General features: G+C 55.5%; 2 protein-coding genes across 3 annotated transcripts; both read right to left on the bottom strand.

The window, feature by feature from the left end:
- Nucleotides 1-325: 325 nt before the first annotated feature.
- LYL1 (LYL1 basic helix-loop-helix family member) lies at nucleotides 326-4,001 on the bottom strand. Its single transcript, XM_080673774.1, has 5 exons — nucleotides 3,632-4,001; nucleotides 3,335-3,540; nucleotides 2,093-2,445; nucleotides 1,921-2,012; nucleotides 326-1,043 (listed from the first exon to the last, which is right to left on the bottom strand). Exons 3-5 carry the CDS (start codon nucleotides 2,422-2,424, stop codon nucleotides 628-630), a joined length of 840 nt encoding a protein of 279 aa, XP_080529900.1. The 5' UTR covers nucleotides 2,425-2,445; nucleotides 3,335-3,540; nucleotides 3,632-4,001; the 3' UTR covers nucleotides 326-627.
- A 1,360-nt stretch (nucleotides 4,002-5,361) lies between these two features.
- On the bottom strand, nucleotides 5,362-13,739 carry TRMT1 (tRNA methyltransferase 1). Of its 2 annotated transcripts, XM_080673810.1 has the most exons (17): nucleotides 13,628-13,739; nucleotides 13,130-13,414; nucleotides 12,989-13,044; nucleotides 12,614-12,756; nucleotides 12,278-12,465; nucleotides 9,481-9,596; nucleotides 9,291-9,403; nucleotides 8,270-8,418; nucleotides 8,054-8,140; nucleotides 7,905-7,974; nucleotides 7,686-7,820; nucleotides 7,510-7,595; nucleotides 7,086-7,194; nucleotides 6,924-7,000; nucleotides 5,930-6,049; nucleotides 5,713-5,842; nucleotides 5,362-5,542 (listed from the first exon to the last, which is right to left on the bottom strand). In XM_080673810.1, exons 2-17 carry the CDS (start codon nucleotides 13,387-13,389, stop codon nucleotides 5,393-5,395), a joined length of 1,989 nt encoding a protein of 662 aa, XP_080529936.1. In that variant the 5' UTR covers nucleotides 13,390-13,414; nucleotides 13,628-13,739; the 3' UTR covers nucleotides 5,362-5,392. The 2 variants fall into 2 exon arrangements, with proteins under 2 accessions (XP_080529936.1, XP_080529935.1); XM_080673809.1 differs by having other exon boundaries at nucleotides 7,510-7,820.
- Between the last annotated feature and the right edge of the window lie 699 nt (nucleotides 13,740-14,438).

Below are 14,438 nucleotides of genomic sequence, written 5' to 3'. Positions count from 1 at the left end.
ATACCATCTTTGCCTGACTCTCTCCGGCTTCTCCATTGAATGGCTAATGTGTATGTGAAATAAAGAAATAAAGAAAAACAAAAGCAAGAGCGCCTGAGCCTTCGCTAACGCGATCGTGCGGGTCCTGGTCGGGTTAGTGCGGTGGGGCCCCGCGTGGACTCTGCGCCTCTGTCCCCGCACCAGGCGCGCTGCCGACGCCGTCGAGGCGTCAAGGCGCTTGTATCCCTGAGTTTCCAGGAGGGGGCGCCGGCGAGAAGAGGAAGCCTCCCCGCCGCTCCCTACCTCTCCGTGAACCCCTAACCAGAAAAAAAAAGAGGCACCACTTAGGTCCGACGGCCGCTCTGCCATGTTGATGTTCCCGAACCTCGCCTCCGGGAGGAGGATGTGGGCAAGGCAACTTCCAGCGGGCGGTGGGTGATAAGAGGGTCTGCAGGGTTCCTGGGGGCGATGGTCGCCCGCCCTTCCAGATCCCCTGCCATTCCCCCTGAAGGGTATGTCCTCACAGGTCCCTCTAGGGGGGGGACTTCGCTCCAAAATAAGCGCAGTGCGTGGTCCGCCCCTTCCTCGAAGGCCCAGGGGCCCAGGGCTGAGTTCCCATGCCCTTCATGGGCTCAGAGGCGATGGAGGTCACCGCACCTCTGGGCTCACAGCCGCTTGTTCTGTCTTGATTGGGCGGGCCGCCCCAAGGGGGCTGCCGTTGGGGCAAGCCGGGGTTGCGGGCTGCAGGTGCACCACCGCCTCGACTGTATGACAAGGCCCACGGCGGGCGCCGTCGTCCGGGCCTCGGTGCGCCAGCCGTTTTCGGGGCCCAGGCGGGGCAGGGCCTGCTGCCAGAGCGGCTGCCTGGTCTCGCAGCAGCCGCACCAGGAAGCCGATGTACTTCATCGCGAGGCGGAGCACCTCATTCTTGCTCAGCTTCCGGTCGGGAGGGTGCGTGGGCAGCAGCTTCCTGAGCTCCGCGAAGGCGCCGTTCACGTTCTGTTGCCGCCAGCGCTCGCGACTGTTGGTGAACACACGCCGGGCCACCTTCTGGGGCTGTTGCCCTGCATTCAGGAGGGGAGGGGTTGGCACCGAGGTGGCGCCCCCTCCTGCCCTCACTTCAGGCACCCAGCACTCTAGTGGGGACTTCCACACAGGAGGTGAGCTGGGGCTTTCTCCACGCAAGGGATGCACGTGTAGGATTCACCACGTGTGGCTCCCCTGCTAGTTAGCAACCCTGCCCACCCCCCACCTTCACCATCTAGACAAGGATAGGCTGGGCTGCACATAACTGTGGCCTCTAAGCCTCTGACTGCACCTTTATGTCAGTGGCTGAGATTCCCTAGCGAATGTTTCCTTGTGGCTGCCAGTGGGGGGAGCTGTCCCTGTAGTCTTCATTCTGAGTGTGTCCCTGTGTGTGACCCAGGGTGCTCGTGGGTCTGAGAAGTATTCTTATTGTGATTGTGGTCCTGTCCGTGTCTTAGGTGGTTGTGTGACTTGTGGTCTGTCTAAATGGCTGTGGTTGTGTGTGATTGTTGCCATGTGGCTGTGTCATGCATGGCTGTGGTTGTGTGGCTGATTCTTGTGTGGCCATGGTCCTAAGTGGCTGTGGTTGTCTTGTGTCCTGTGTGTGTGGTTGTGGTCCCATGGCTGTCTCTTGCATGATGGTTGTCATGTGGCTGCTTCCTGGGTGGCTGTGCATCCAAGTGGAGCTGTCATTTTGTGGCCCCTGTGCCATGCTGTGTTTGCCAGGACTTCGTAGTTTGTTTGGGTGACTCGTTGTGTGGGACTGGCTATAGGACTGTGGTTTTGCACATGAGTATAACGTGAGTACTGAACCCGTGTGGGCTGTTCTGTGTGTGTCTGTGCACTGGCAGCACTTCTCCCTGTGGAAAGGTATGGGACAGATGTGGACTCATGCAGACACAAACTCATACTCACCCTCAGCCAGCTCCAGCTCACAGTGGCTCGGTCTCCGCTTCAGCCGGCTGCTAGGGAAGATGCTAAAAGGTCCTGCCGGCCCAATGTAGAGGCTGTAAGGGTTCATGGGTCACTAATGCCTTGTGGGCAAGGACCCTGGCCCTGGATCCCCCAGGCCCAGCCCCCCACTAACCTGTTGAGGAAGGGGTGAGGATGGTAATGCAGGGCCAGAGGGGTTGGGGCACTTCCCAGGGCGGAGAATTGCAGCAGTGGGGGCCGAAGGGCACTCTGCTCTGTGGTGGCCATGGCTGCCCCTGGGGGCCTGGTGTGGCCCAAGCTGATCACTGGGACACCAGGGGGCAGCCTGGGGGATGAGACACCTTGGTGGCCCACCTCCTCTGCCTTTGGGGGCCCAGGTGAGGCAGGCTTGGGGAGTGGTGCAGGCACTGGGCTGGGGGCACACACCATCTCAGCCTTCTCAGTCATGGTGGGCGCCACCTCCGCCTGGGCTTGGGGCGGGCACATGGACCCCGAGGGGGTGCTCACCTGTGGAAGGGAAGGAAGCCAGTGGGAGGAGGAATTAGATTCCACTCACACCCTTAGCCCAACAGAGCCCTTAAATGGAAGGGATAGTGGGAGGGGGGAGAGGGAGGAGGCCCAGAAACTACCAGACATGGGAGGAGGGTCTGATACAAGCGCAAGAGATGCCCACTGAGATGCTGTGCAGTGATGAGCCCAGCAGTGTTGTCTCTGAGCTGTTTGTGACCCATGAGGACATGAGCAAATTCCCTTCCTCCAGAATCCCCTCACCTGGCGTCCGAAGGGAGGGGCAAGGCAGGGTAACCATGATGGACCCTGAGACCCTTAGATCTGACCCTAACACCCTTCATTAACACAACATGTCCTTGGAATCCCTACATGATTGACTATGACCTTTCACTGACCTCCCGCCTCCTGCCCGGGCCCACTCTGTGGTCCTCATCTAGGACCCCGAGGCTCTTCCCATCACCTCCCTGTCGGACCCTGAAAGTCTTCCATGTCTCGTGACCCCACACACACACTGAAAATGTCCCCCTCACTAATCCTGCAACCCCCATTGCTGACACTATGACACCAAATGCTGGCACTGCCCAGTACATACAGTCATGCCTCAATCTTCCTTCTGGCCCTGGTGACCCCCCACCTGCCCCACCCATCAGCATCCACCTCTTTACGCCCTATTTAAATATCCCTGTTCACTCTTAACCCATGGCCTGGAGTGTCCCAGCAACACTGGGGACACCTGGTTCCTCTTCCCTGTCTTCCCCAACTGGGTCCTGGGGAAGCTGGCCTGGACTCTTAGTTGGTTCCTACAGATGAATGAATGAAGGTGGGAACGAATGAATGAATGCAGGTGGGTTGGGAATTCCCCCACCTTCAGGCTGCTTGCTCTTACCCCAGCGCTGGTCCTGCTGCCTGCTGAGTCCCCTGGCTCTGTCGGTCAGGGCAAGAATATGGCTCCAGCTTCAGGCCAGGCTCCCCAGCCCTGCTCCCTCCAGCCTCTCCACTCTACCCCAGGCAGCCAGCCACTCTGTCTGGACCTCACTTCTTTCTGGGCTCTCAAGGGCCTTGGGGCCTTGGTGGTGGCAGCAGCATGGGTCCCTTGAGGAAAAGTGAGCGGCTCAGGGGCTGGCCCGCCCTCTCCCCGCCCCCCCTGCCCCCCTCCCACCCCAGCCGGTTTCCTCCCTCTTACCCCTGGCGCAGTGGCTGGAGGATGCTGGGCCAGTGCAGATAAGGGCCTGGCCGCCTGGCTGAGACTGATAAGGAGCCAGGCTGACCCCGGAGGAAACCAGCGGGCGGGGATCTCCAAGATCGGCCTCTCGCCCCGCCCCAGGCCAGTGGGCAGGACTGGCAGTGACCCCTCCTCAGGGCTTCACCTTGCGTCCTCTCAGTCACTGGAAGGACCCTGGCCCTCTGAGGACCAGCCCCAGTGCACAGCTACACACAGAGGGGAAACTGAGGCAGGAAAGCAGTGGCCTCCAGTGTTGCTTGGATCTGGCCTGTGGCTTTGAACACCCCAGCTGTGTCCGTGCTGTTGGGGGTGGAGAGCCCTTTCCGGCCCTGCTGGGGCTCGTGACCGCGGGCCCCCTTCTTCTTCTCTCCTCCCCCTGCCTGGTTCCTCTTTTTACAGAGCCCCTCCCAGCCTTTCTGCCACCCCCACCCTGGAGCGGGGCATGGCAGAAGGCAGTTCCGACACTCTGATCTTGGGTGTCCAGCCTGGGTTGTTGTCCTGGTCCCCCTGTGCTATCCACTCCACATTTCCAGGCCCAGGAAGGTGACAGGAAGGACTACAGCTGGGGGAGATTTCCTATATTGCCAGGACCTTCCAATAGGTGCCCCAGCAAGTCCCCCCAATCCTAGTCCTCTAGATCATAGGATAGCATAGCCCCAACTCGGTGGTCCCTGGCCCTCATCCCTGAGCCAGGCCACTTCAGGGTGAATGGTGATAAAGAGGTGTTGGGTGAATGTCCTGGGTGGTGGTGAAACTCAAGACCCAGATGGAGCCTCACGAAGGGTAGCAGTGACAAGGCTGTTCCTGATCCCCAGCACCCTCTCACCTGGGTCAGTTGTGCTTTGCCCCGTGTCTATCTAGGTGGCTGCGTGAGCCCCCAGGCAGGCCCTCAGCTGTCACCTTCCAGGAACCAGGTGATGCCAGGACCCCACCACAAACCATCCCACTTTCCCAGGGAAGCAGGAATCCACTTCTAAGCTCCTAGTGAACTTTGATGTGCCCACAAGGCCAGTTCTGGGATCAGGTTCATTTAACCCTTGAGATAGAGCAAGGTGAAGGGTGCCTGCGGGTCCCACAGCTACCGTGTGGCGGGGTGGGGGCTCTGTCCCAGGCCTCGCTGTTAACGTTGCTAAAGCCTGCCCTAATGGAGAGGATGCAGCAGCCTGCCCAGTACCTCTATGTGCACCCCTTCCCTCGAGGGGCCACAGGGCAGGAAACACCTGGTCTGGAGCGGATGCACAAAGAGCCTGGTTCCGGTCTGGCTTCCGCCACTACGGCGCTGCAGGGAGCTGGGCCAGAGAAACCAGGCCGCCAGGGCTGGCGGCGAGAGGCCACGTGGGAGCTCGGTGGCACCAGCTTGCGTGCACGCGCCTGTGTTCCGGAGCACGCCAATGGAGGGGGGTGTGGGAGAAGGCCCGTAGGTACGAGCGCACGGCTGCCAACCCGTGGTCGCTTGGGGAACTGCAGGCGCCAGCAACCGGGTGCCTAAGTGCTTCTTACTGCAGAGGAACAGACCGCTCCTCACAGAGACAGAACGACTAGACAGAAATATTGACAACACCTCCCTCAGTCAGGCAGGGACACACCAACCTCTAGATGCAGAGCTCCCCCAGGGAGTTAATTCAGATGGACAGAGGAAAAGGCCCCAGACATGATAGACAGACCACAGGCAGCTTCTGCACTCAGACAAATGACAGGGCAAAGTGAAATCTCTTTATTGGCTCAATCTACACCAGGACCAGTGGTGGCCCCAGACCCAGGGGCCTTCTGGTTGGGGGTCTGTGGACAGTCAGTGGGAGCAGCTTCAGCAGTGGCCTCGGGTGTCAGGGGTCTGTGGGAGTAACAGCACTGGTCCCCCCGTTGACAGGTGCCCTGGTGGAAAGATGATGGGTATGAAGCCCAGCAGCCTCTGCTGGGTTCCTTTCCTGGATGGGGAGCTCATCCACATTCATCACTTCCCATCCCTGCCTGCCCCTTAGCCTTGCCCTATTGCCACAAGGGGGACCCATATGTACTGCACTTGGAGGTGGGGGGTGCCTCACCTTCTTAAACCTCTTGCAAGGAAATGTCTTAAGCCGGGCAGCCCGCTGGGCCAGGTCCTCAGCTGGTTGCTTTCTCTTATTCTGGAGCAATTTGCGTCTGTCCTCCATAGCTTCGCCCACTGCCTTTCCCCTGTGCAGGGAGATGAGCAGCTGGGACCCCATCAGGCCTCTGCACCCCAGGCCCTGGTCAAATCCCACTGCCATCACTCTCACTCACCCTGGCCGGGCACGGGGCCGGGGGCCCCAGTTGGCCTCGGGGTTGGCCTGGAAGCGCTTGAGTCCTCGCTGGCGGGAGCTGGGGTTGGCATCATCCCGGATGGTGAAGTTGGCCTGCAGCCTGGAGAAGGGGGTGGTGCAGCTGAGGGGCAGCCACCACTCAGACATGCACAACAAAACTGCCCACGGGGCCTGCCCACCTCGGTGACTTAGGAAGGCATCTACCTGGGTCAGGATTCTCTCATTCATTTAATAAACATTTATTGTTGCCTACGGTGTGCCTGAAATCTGCCGCTGGTAAAGCTGACATTCTAGTGTACAAGACAAACAAGCAACGGGACAAATCAGAAATCAGCAAGTTATGTTTTGTTAGGGCATGAGATACGAGTTTTGAAAAGAGCAGGGCAGAGGTTCTGGGGAGACTGGGGGAGGGGTTCAATGCAGGACAGGACAGAGTCAGGGACACCTGAAGGATGTGAGGGAACAGTCCTGGGGGGCACCCAGGGACAGGCACTCCAGGTAGAGGGAACAGCCTGTGCAAAGGCCCTGAGATGGGGCTGTGCCTCATGAGCTTGAGTGTGGAGTGAGCCAGGGGGAAGGGGGGGATAAATGAGGGCTGGAAAGTGACATGGAAATGGGGCAGGGCTTGCAGGTGGAACTTTGTTTCTGCTCAGTGGAAGCCACGGAGGGTTCTAAGCAGAGGGGGAACATGATCTGACTCAGGTGCTCATAGGCGCCCTCTGGTAGCTGTGGGGGGAATAGTCTGGGGGGGGGGGCAAGGGTGAGAGCTGGGGAACCAGGGCTGAGGTGACCACACTGGTCTATGTGAGCAGTGATGGGCCAGACTAGGAAGGGGGCATAGGAGAAGCAGTAGAAGTGGTGGGAGTAGGTAGATTCTGGATCTCACTTGAAGAATGAACATGTATCTGTTAGGGAAGTGTCTGTGTCATCTGCAAGCATATAAGCAGCCATGCCTGTGGCAGAGGTGTCCCTACCTGGGCTCCACGCTGAGAATGCGGAAGGCCGGGCTGGTCTCAGACAGCCGCTCTCGTTTCACCGGGCACTCCTTCTCCTGGGAGGCAAAGGTCAGAGCCAGGGGATGCCAAGCCTGCCCATGCCTTGCCCTCTTATCCCTATCTAGTCAGGCCAGCTCTTACCCAGCAGCGCATGATGTCCCAGAGGGCTGAGGCGGGGGCGTCCGTCTTCACAGCATTCTTACAGGCGTGGGAGAGCGAGACCCGGAAGCCAGCGTGGAGGAGGGCTGACCTGGGACCAAGAGGGGTTGTGAGGGGCAAGCTAGATCCCAAAGCCAGTGATGACACGAGTGGGTGTGAGTCATGGGGTGGTTGTGAGGCTGGCTGCATGTCTCAGGGTGACTATGTAGCTGGTATAATGCCAATGATCCTAAGTCAGACTCTCCCCCTGGCCAGGGCTCTTGGCCTCCGAGTACTTGTACATGAGACTCTCTGGACGTGAGTGAAGTTTGATCTCCATTTTATGGGGGATTCTGGCCCAAAAGGAGCCCAAGTTGCCCAGGGCACCCAGCACTCAGGCTCTGCTCCTCCCCTACCCAGCCCTCACCGTAGCTGCAGGAGGCTGGGTGTGCTACAGTGGATGGTGCTGCTTAGCTGGTCCAGCGTATAGTACAGAGGCACATCTGGCAGCTCCTGCCATGGGGGACAACAGGATATGCATGGGGCAGATGGAGGAAGCTGGGCACAGGGGTGAGCCCCATCCTGTTTCGGCCCACCCCCTACCTCGGTGACGACACTCAGGACTCCTCGGATCCGCTCCGAAGTATGGAATCGGCCGGGGTTGGTGCTCACCGCCTCTAGGACACGGCCCACAAAATCCAGGTCATGGATTGGCTCCACCCATAGGGGTCCACCGAGCTGCAGACACACAGGGGCCAGATGGACAAGGAGTGAGACACAAGGACCCTTGAGACCCCATGCCTAAACCCGCCATGGTCCCACCTGGTGCCGCTGCCCACAGTGCTCACACTCAGGGGCCACAGGGGGACCACAGGCTGCAGAGAACTTGACCCTGCACAGAGAGAGGTGTTTAGGGGGCAACAACACCCCTTGGGAACCCCTCACCTCCCTCCTGGCTCACTGTTGCTCACCGGCCACCAGAGGCCCCCGATGCTTTGCCAAGGCGCTGAAGGTGGAAGGCTCCGCAGCCCACACACTGGAACACCAGTGCCTGCTTGCTGTGGGGAAACAGGGCTGGCTACCACACCCCAACTCTTCCCTCAGGGTGACTTGGTCCCCTATAGGACCTCATTTCCTCAGGGGAAGGCTCTGTTGCCTGCTCCAGTGCCTACCCCACCCCTGCTAACCTGGCTGAAGCCTTGACCTTGGCCTGGCCAGTAAAGACACGAACAAAAACACGTATATAGAAATCAGCGCTGATGCTGAGCAGGGGCACCACGAAGCGCTGATAGCAGTTAGCACGGAGGTCCAGGCTGTGTAGGACGATCCTCAGGGCCTGTGGGGGAGGATGGGGGGTGGGCGTTTGCCATCAGCCCTGCCTCTGAACAAGGTGTTCACAGCACAGGGTCCAGGCAGGTTCCGTGGGTTCCAAGACCAGCCCTGAGTATCCTCACTTGTGGCCCTTGGCGACTGCTCAGTTCCCTCACCTGTGAAATTGCACCAGTCTCTATCTCTATGGCCCTGCTGGGAGCACTAAGTGACTTAGGAACATTCAGGCCCAGTAAGTGGAATCTATTCCGATTAGCATCATCAGCATGCCCTGTGCTGTGTGATGTGGCCACAAAGACCTTAGTCCGGCCACCACGGGCTTTGTCAGCAGGAAGTGGGGACACTGGGTGCTGCAGCATGGCTGGGGACCTCCCCATGCTAGGGAGCTGCCATGACACTCTACCCAGAAAAAGAGGCAGCGTTTCCCAGACTCTATGACAGGGCCCATAAGGAACAAGGACGGAGCCTCTCCTTTCCTGGCCCATTGACGTAGCCTGCCCGCCTTCTTGAATTCCCACAGCAACCCAGTGGTGTCCAGGCCATCAGCAGCATGCCCATTTCACAAATGCCAAAACTGAGGCCCAGAAAGGGGAAGTTGCTTGCTCAAAGGTACCAGCAAAGTTAGGACTTGAACCCAGACCTGGAAAAATTGCCTAAAGAGACAATTTTGGAAAGTTGTTAAAACAGAGACTACTAGAAAGAAGGGTGTAATCATTGCTCCTACCCTGGACAAAGCCATTGCCCCCCAAAGGACCATGACTGGCAGCCCAGGCTGCTGGGAACTATGCTAGTTAAAGGTGTGCTTGTCGTTAATATGCTGCCTGGAGGAAGCTGAACAAGTCTGAGGGGTGGGAAGAGGTGCTGGGGGAGGGTCCTCACCATCTCGTGACAGGCCCGGCTCTTGAGGGCCATGGCCCCGTACTTGCTGTAGCATGTCTCCCCGCTGTTCCCTGCCAGCACTGCCATGTCGGTGCAGGTAACGCACAGCAACCCTGCAAGTAAGGAAGGGGTGAGGATCCTTCAAACACTCCAAGCCCTGCTCTATACTCCTGGGTCAGCATGGCCTCACCTCCTTCACTCACAGCCTGCACAGCTGCATCCAGAAAAGTGGCAGGGCTGCCATAGGGGTCCAGGTCGATGACATCAAACCGATCCGACACCCGCTGGTGCTGGTACATCAGCATCCTAGGAGTGAGAGGGCCAATTCCTCAGCGCCCTGTACCAGGGACCTCTCTGTTCCTTACACATGTTCAATCATGCAGCGTGATAATTTGGACCTGGACTCGGGCCAGCTGCCTGGGCTTAGATCCTGGCATCCATTTGCTAATAACTTCATGGCTTTTCCCCTTAGGCCTCTGTCTACCCATCTCTGACAATGGCATGACAATAGCCAATACAGTAAGTCCTCACTTAACATCATCACAGTTATTGAAAACTGTGACTTTAAGCGGAAAAACATGTAATGAAACCAATTTTTTCACAGACTAAGTGATCCAAACAAGAGTTAAATTCCTACAGCATTTCTGGGCACAAAAACATTGTTCAAATTCTAAATAAAGACTCAAAACACTTCTAATATTAAACAATGAAGTAAATGTGAGCTGTACATACATTTAAGAAAAATTAATAAAAACAAGTCAGATCATTATTTTCCACCCAGTTATTCCAGTTCAGGGTCATAGATGGCTGGAGTCTATCCAGGCAGCTCAGGGGATCCACCCTGGACAGGACACCCTTCCACTGCAGGGCCACTCACACCCATGCACACTCACTCAGACTGGGATAATGCAGGCATGCCAGTTTACCTCATTTGAATATATATATATATATATATATATATATATATATACACACACATATATATATAATTTATTTATTTAATTGACTTGAGAGAGGAAGGGAGAGAAACACCAATGATGAAATCACCGTTTGACTGCCTCCTGCAGGCCCCCTTTGGGGATCAAGCCTGAAACCCAGGCATGTGCTCTGACCAGGAATTGAGCCCCAACCTCCTGACTGGTTCATGGGTTGGCGCTCAACCAATGAGCAACATCAACCGGGCCTCACGTGAGTATTTTAGGTTGTAGGAGGAAACCTAAGTCCCCATAGAAAAGCCACATAGACATGGATAGAATGTGCCAAATCCACAGAGACAGTAGCCCTGGCCAGGATTTTTCTTTTTCTCATCAACATTTTAACAACAACATTATCCCGGGACCTACTGTACTAATGTAGCACATACATGCCTGACACTGTTTCAAGCAATTTAGATACATTAACTCATTTAATCACATAATCTTCCAATGGGGGTGAAAGGTGCCTTCCAGAACAACTCCGTGGATTTGGACCTATATTGTTCCCTTTGCAGATGAGGAAAAGCAAATTCTATCTTCTCAACACAGCCCACCCTGACCACATTTTTCAAAATAGCAATCCCCCCCCCACCATCTTCCTCTATCCCCTACCCCCTCAATTATTTTCCAGAGCACTTTTCACCTCTACTTTACTATGTAATTATTTGTTATCTTCTCTGTTTCCTATTAGATTTTACTATGGCCAGGAAAGCAAGTATTTTTTTACTTATTAACTTTCTATAAAGATTAGATAGTAAATATTTTAGGTTTTATAGGCCACATACAGTCACTATTGCATACATTTTTTTTATTTATTTATTTTTTAAATATATTTTATTGATATTTTACAGAGAGGAAGGGAGAGGGATAGAGAGCTAGAAACATCGATGAGAGAGAAACATCGATCAGCTGCCTCCTGCACACCTCCCACTGGGGATGTGCCCGCAACCAAGGTACATGCCCTTGACCGGAATCGAACCCGGGACCCTTCAGTCCGCAGGCCGACGCTCTATCCACTGAGCCAAACCGGTTTCGGCTGCATACATTTTTTTTAACCTTTAAAAATATAAAAACATATCCTTAGCTCAGTGGTTAGAGCAGGGGGTCCTCAAACTTTTTAAACAGGGAGCCAGTTCACTGTCCCTCAGACCGTTGGAGGGCCGGACTATAGTTAAAAAAAAAAAAAAAAAAAAAAACTATGAACAAATTCCTATGCGCACTGCGGGCCCGGGACGAGTTGGCTGCTAAGCAGGACAGGCAGTGGCACCCGGCGGGCCGGATAAATGTCCTCGGCGGGCCGCATGTGGCCCGCAGGCTGTAGTTTGAGGACCCCTGGGTTAGAGCATCAGCCAGAGGACTGAAGGGTCTGGGGTTCGATTCTGATCAAGGGCACGTACTTTGGTTGCAGGCTCGATCCCCACAGGAGGCAACCAATTGATGTGTCTCTCTCACATCTATGTTTCTCTCTCTGTGTCTCTCCCCCTCCTTTCCACTCTCTCTCAAAATCAATGCGGGGAGACAATATCCTCAGGTGAGGATTAAAAAAACAAACATTCTTACATCACAGGCCACAAAAACCCAGACTGTGGGGCTTCACAGGCTATAGTTTGCTGATCCCTGCATTTGAATGTGAATTCCACAAGGTCAGGGATTTTGTCTGTAATGTTTACTGATGCATTCCCTGCACTGCAAACAGTGTCTGGCACATATTGGACAGTGGATATAAGCTGGTTCATTTGAAAAAATAAAAGTATGAGAAGTTTAAAATGGAAACCATCATGGTACTAATTTCTGGCACTGAGCATGAGCTATACAAGTATTACCTCTCGTTTAATCCGTACAGCAACCCCTGTAAAACTATCATTTTATACGCAAGGAAACTGAGGCTCAGAGAGACTAAGGCACTCTCCCAAGATCAGAGAGCAAGATTATGACACAGCTAGGATTTGACCCCAGGCAGCCTGGCTATAGAAGGCACCTTCCAGCTGCCTGGCTCTGCGGCCTAGGACCTACCGGGCATCTGCCTGGCTGGGCTGTACCAGGTGGGCCACTTCGTTGAGCTGCACATTATGGCGGATGAGATCCACAGCTCGAGCAGAGGCATCATTGGCAACCACAGATCGGAGCCCAGGCACCTCTCGGGCAAAGCGAATGGAACGAAGACCCGAGGCTGCCAGGCCCTCCAGCACTCGCAGGCCTTCCTGTTGGAGTAAGCAGGGAGCCCCACTCACATCAATATCTCCATTCTCTGCTAAGCCCCCCGCCCCCAGCTCTCCCCTTTCAGGAGCCTTCTTCCTCCATCACCCACTGGACTCCGGGGCTGCCACCTATTTTATGCCCAGGCCTCACCTCACAGATCTCCCCCACAGTGGCTGTTCGAGGCTGGTTTCCAGGGGCCGGGTCTGCCCCCTCTTTCAATACAGCCTTGTCCTCCTCTTGCTCCGACAAGTCCACCACCACCTTTTGCACCTCCTTTTCACCTGGCACCTTGACTGTAGCCACCCAGAAACACAAGTCAGGGACTATCAAGGCTCTCTTTGAGAAACCTCTACTCTTCAAAATACAGAAGACTCATGAAAGAAAATCTTCCCCAAAGTCCCTAGGAAAAGGCTGAAGGAGCAGAGCCCAGGGCCTGCTACGTGGTTGGAGCCTTTCCAGACTTTAGGGAAGAGGAGGAGTCCTCTGTGTGACCACCACCCACCAGGAGATTGGACCTCCACTTACTCTGGATTCCTTTGGCCCCAAGATGAATGCGAGCAAACTCAGTGATCACAGCACATCTGCGAGAGACGAAGGCTTGGTTCACACCCCTTCACTACACAGACCCATTGCCCTCTGCCAAACTGACCCCGGACCCCTGCTCACGTCAGATCCCGGTTGAACTCCTGTACTGGGTTGTAGAAGACTTCGTTGGCGCTGGGGAAGGCGATCTTGGCGGACCCCTCGGTGACCGTCGTCTCCTGGTTTTCAGGTGGGCGCTTTTCACCACAGGGCACCGTGCCGTTCTCCATTGCGAATGGATTTGCCGGCCCTCGGGGCTGCCCCTCCATAAACCGAGCCCTACAGAGACCGCCGGCGGAGCGGAGACTCAGGGTTTGCCGCAGAACGATGCTCGTATGGAACATCCACAGTAGCCTGTGCCCGCCAAGCCTGCATCAGGAGGGCATAGAGAGGATGAGAGAGCTCCTTTCCTGGGCCGGGTGGCCTACACATCTGTAAAATAGCGGCTCAGGAGACCCTGTGGCCTCCGTAAGCTAACGCCATCCCCTATCTTCTGAAGATCCGCCCCAGCGAAGCCTGAAGCCCTTAAGTGGGCCCGCCCCTGCACCAGATCCCTCCCCTCGCTGCCCGGGCCCTCCTCACCTGCTCTCGCGAAACGGAGAACCGAATTAATCTTGGTCACATTTTCCGGATTAAGACCTGGGCGCCGCCATGTTGGCACTGTTGGGGGCGGGTCATGTGGCAGAATTTAGCCAATCAGTGATGCTACCTACAGTGGACGCCCGGGATCAAAATGCACCATGGAAAACGCAGAACGTGTGGTATCCGCGGCCTTGATCATAGTGTAATTAAGGCGACACCTCACCAGCCCACTTCACGGATGAGGAAGTTGAGGCTGAGAAAAAGGGTGGTAAGCGAAGAAATCCAACACCTATTGATCGTCTCCTGGATGCTGGGTGCCATAAACACATTACTTCAGGGCATCTGCAGGAATAGCTCAGGCTTTGAAATCAGATTTACTGAGTTTGAATCCTAGCCCTACCACATGCTCTTGGCAAGTTACTTAAACTCACTGGACTTCACTCTCCTTACATGTTAAATATGAGTCCTAGCTTCCAGCCGAAACCGGTTTGGCTCAGTGGATAGAGCGTTGGCCTGCGGACAGAAGGGTCCCGGGTTCGATTCCGGTCAAGGGCATGTACCTTGGTTGCGGGCACATCCCCAGTGGGAGGTGTGCAGGAGGCAGCTGATCGATGTTTCTCTCTCATAGATGTTTCTGGCTCTCTATCCCTCTCCCTTCCTCTCTGTAAAATATCAATAAAATATATATTTAAAAAAAAAGAGAGTCCTAGCTTCCAAGATAGAGCAAAGATTAAAAGACAACACCCGGAAAGTATGCAAAGAAGTCTCTTTCACGTAACCCTCAATAGGAAAGGAGGACAGGGTAGTGGTT

This window comes from Plecotus auritus (assembly GCF_963455305.1).
Source record: "Plecotus auritus genome assembly, chromosome: 6".
Classification (NCBI taxonomy): domain Eukaryota; kingdom Metazoa; phylum Chordata; class Mammalia; order Chiroptera; family Vespertilionidae; genus Plecotus; species Plecotus auritus.
Note: the sequence above shows the minus strand (reverse complement) of the source record. Positions and strands in the feature narration are given on the sequence as shown.

What these genes read in the sequence shown, in the direction of transcription:
- TRMT1 (XM_080673809.1), bottom strand. Translation starts at nt 13,389, where the DNA reads ATGTTCCATACGAGCATCGTTCTGCGGCAAACCCTGAGTCTCCGCTCC. An exon ending in ACTGTGGGCAGCGGCACCAG is followed by an intron (nt 7,821 to 7,904) that starts GTGGGACCATGG and finishes GTGTGTCTGCAG; the next exon opens with CTCGGTGGACCCCTATGGGT. An exon ending in CTTGCAAGAGGTTTAAGAAG is followed by an intron (nt 5,543 to 5,712) that starts GTGAGGCACCCC and finishes TCTTTCCACCAG; the next exon opens with GGCACCTGTCAACGGGGGGA.
- LYL1 (XM_080673774.1), bottom strand. Translation starts at nt 2,424, where the DNA reads ATGTGCCCGCCCCAAGCCCAGGCGGAGGTGGCGCCCACCATGACTGAG. An exon ending in CCTCACCCCTTCCTCAACAG is followed by an intron (nt 2,013 to 2,092) that starts GTTAGTGGGGGG and finishes GAACCCTTACAG; the next exon opens with CCTCTACATTGGGCCGGCAG. An exon ending in TGAGCTGGAGCTGGCTGAGG is followed by an intron (nt 1,044 to 1,920) that starts GTGAGTATGAGT and finishes TCCTGAATGCAG; the next exon opens with GGCAACAGCCCCAGAAGGTG.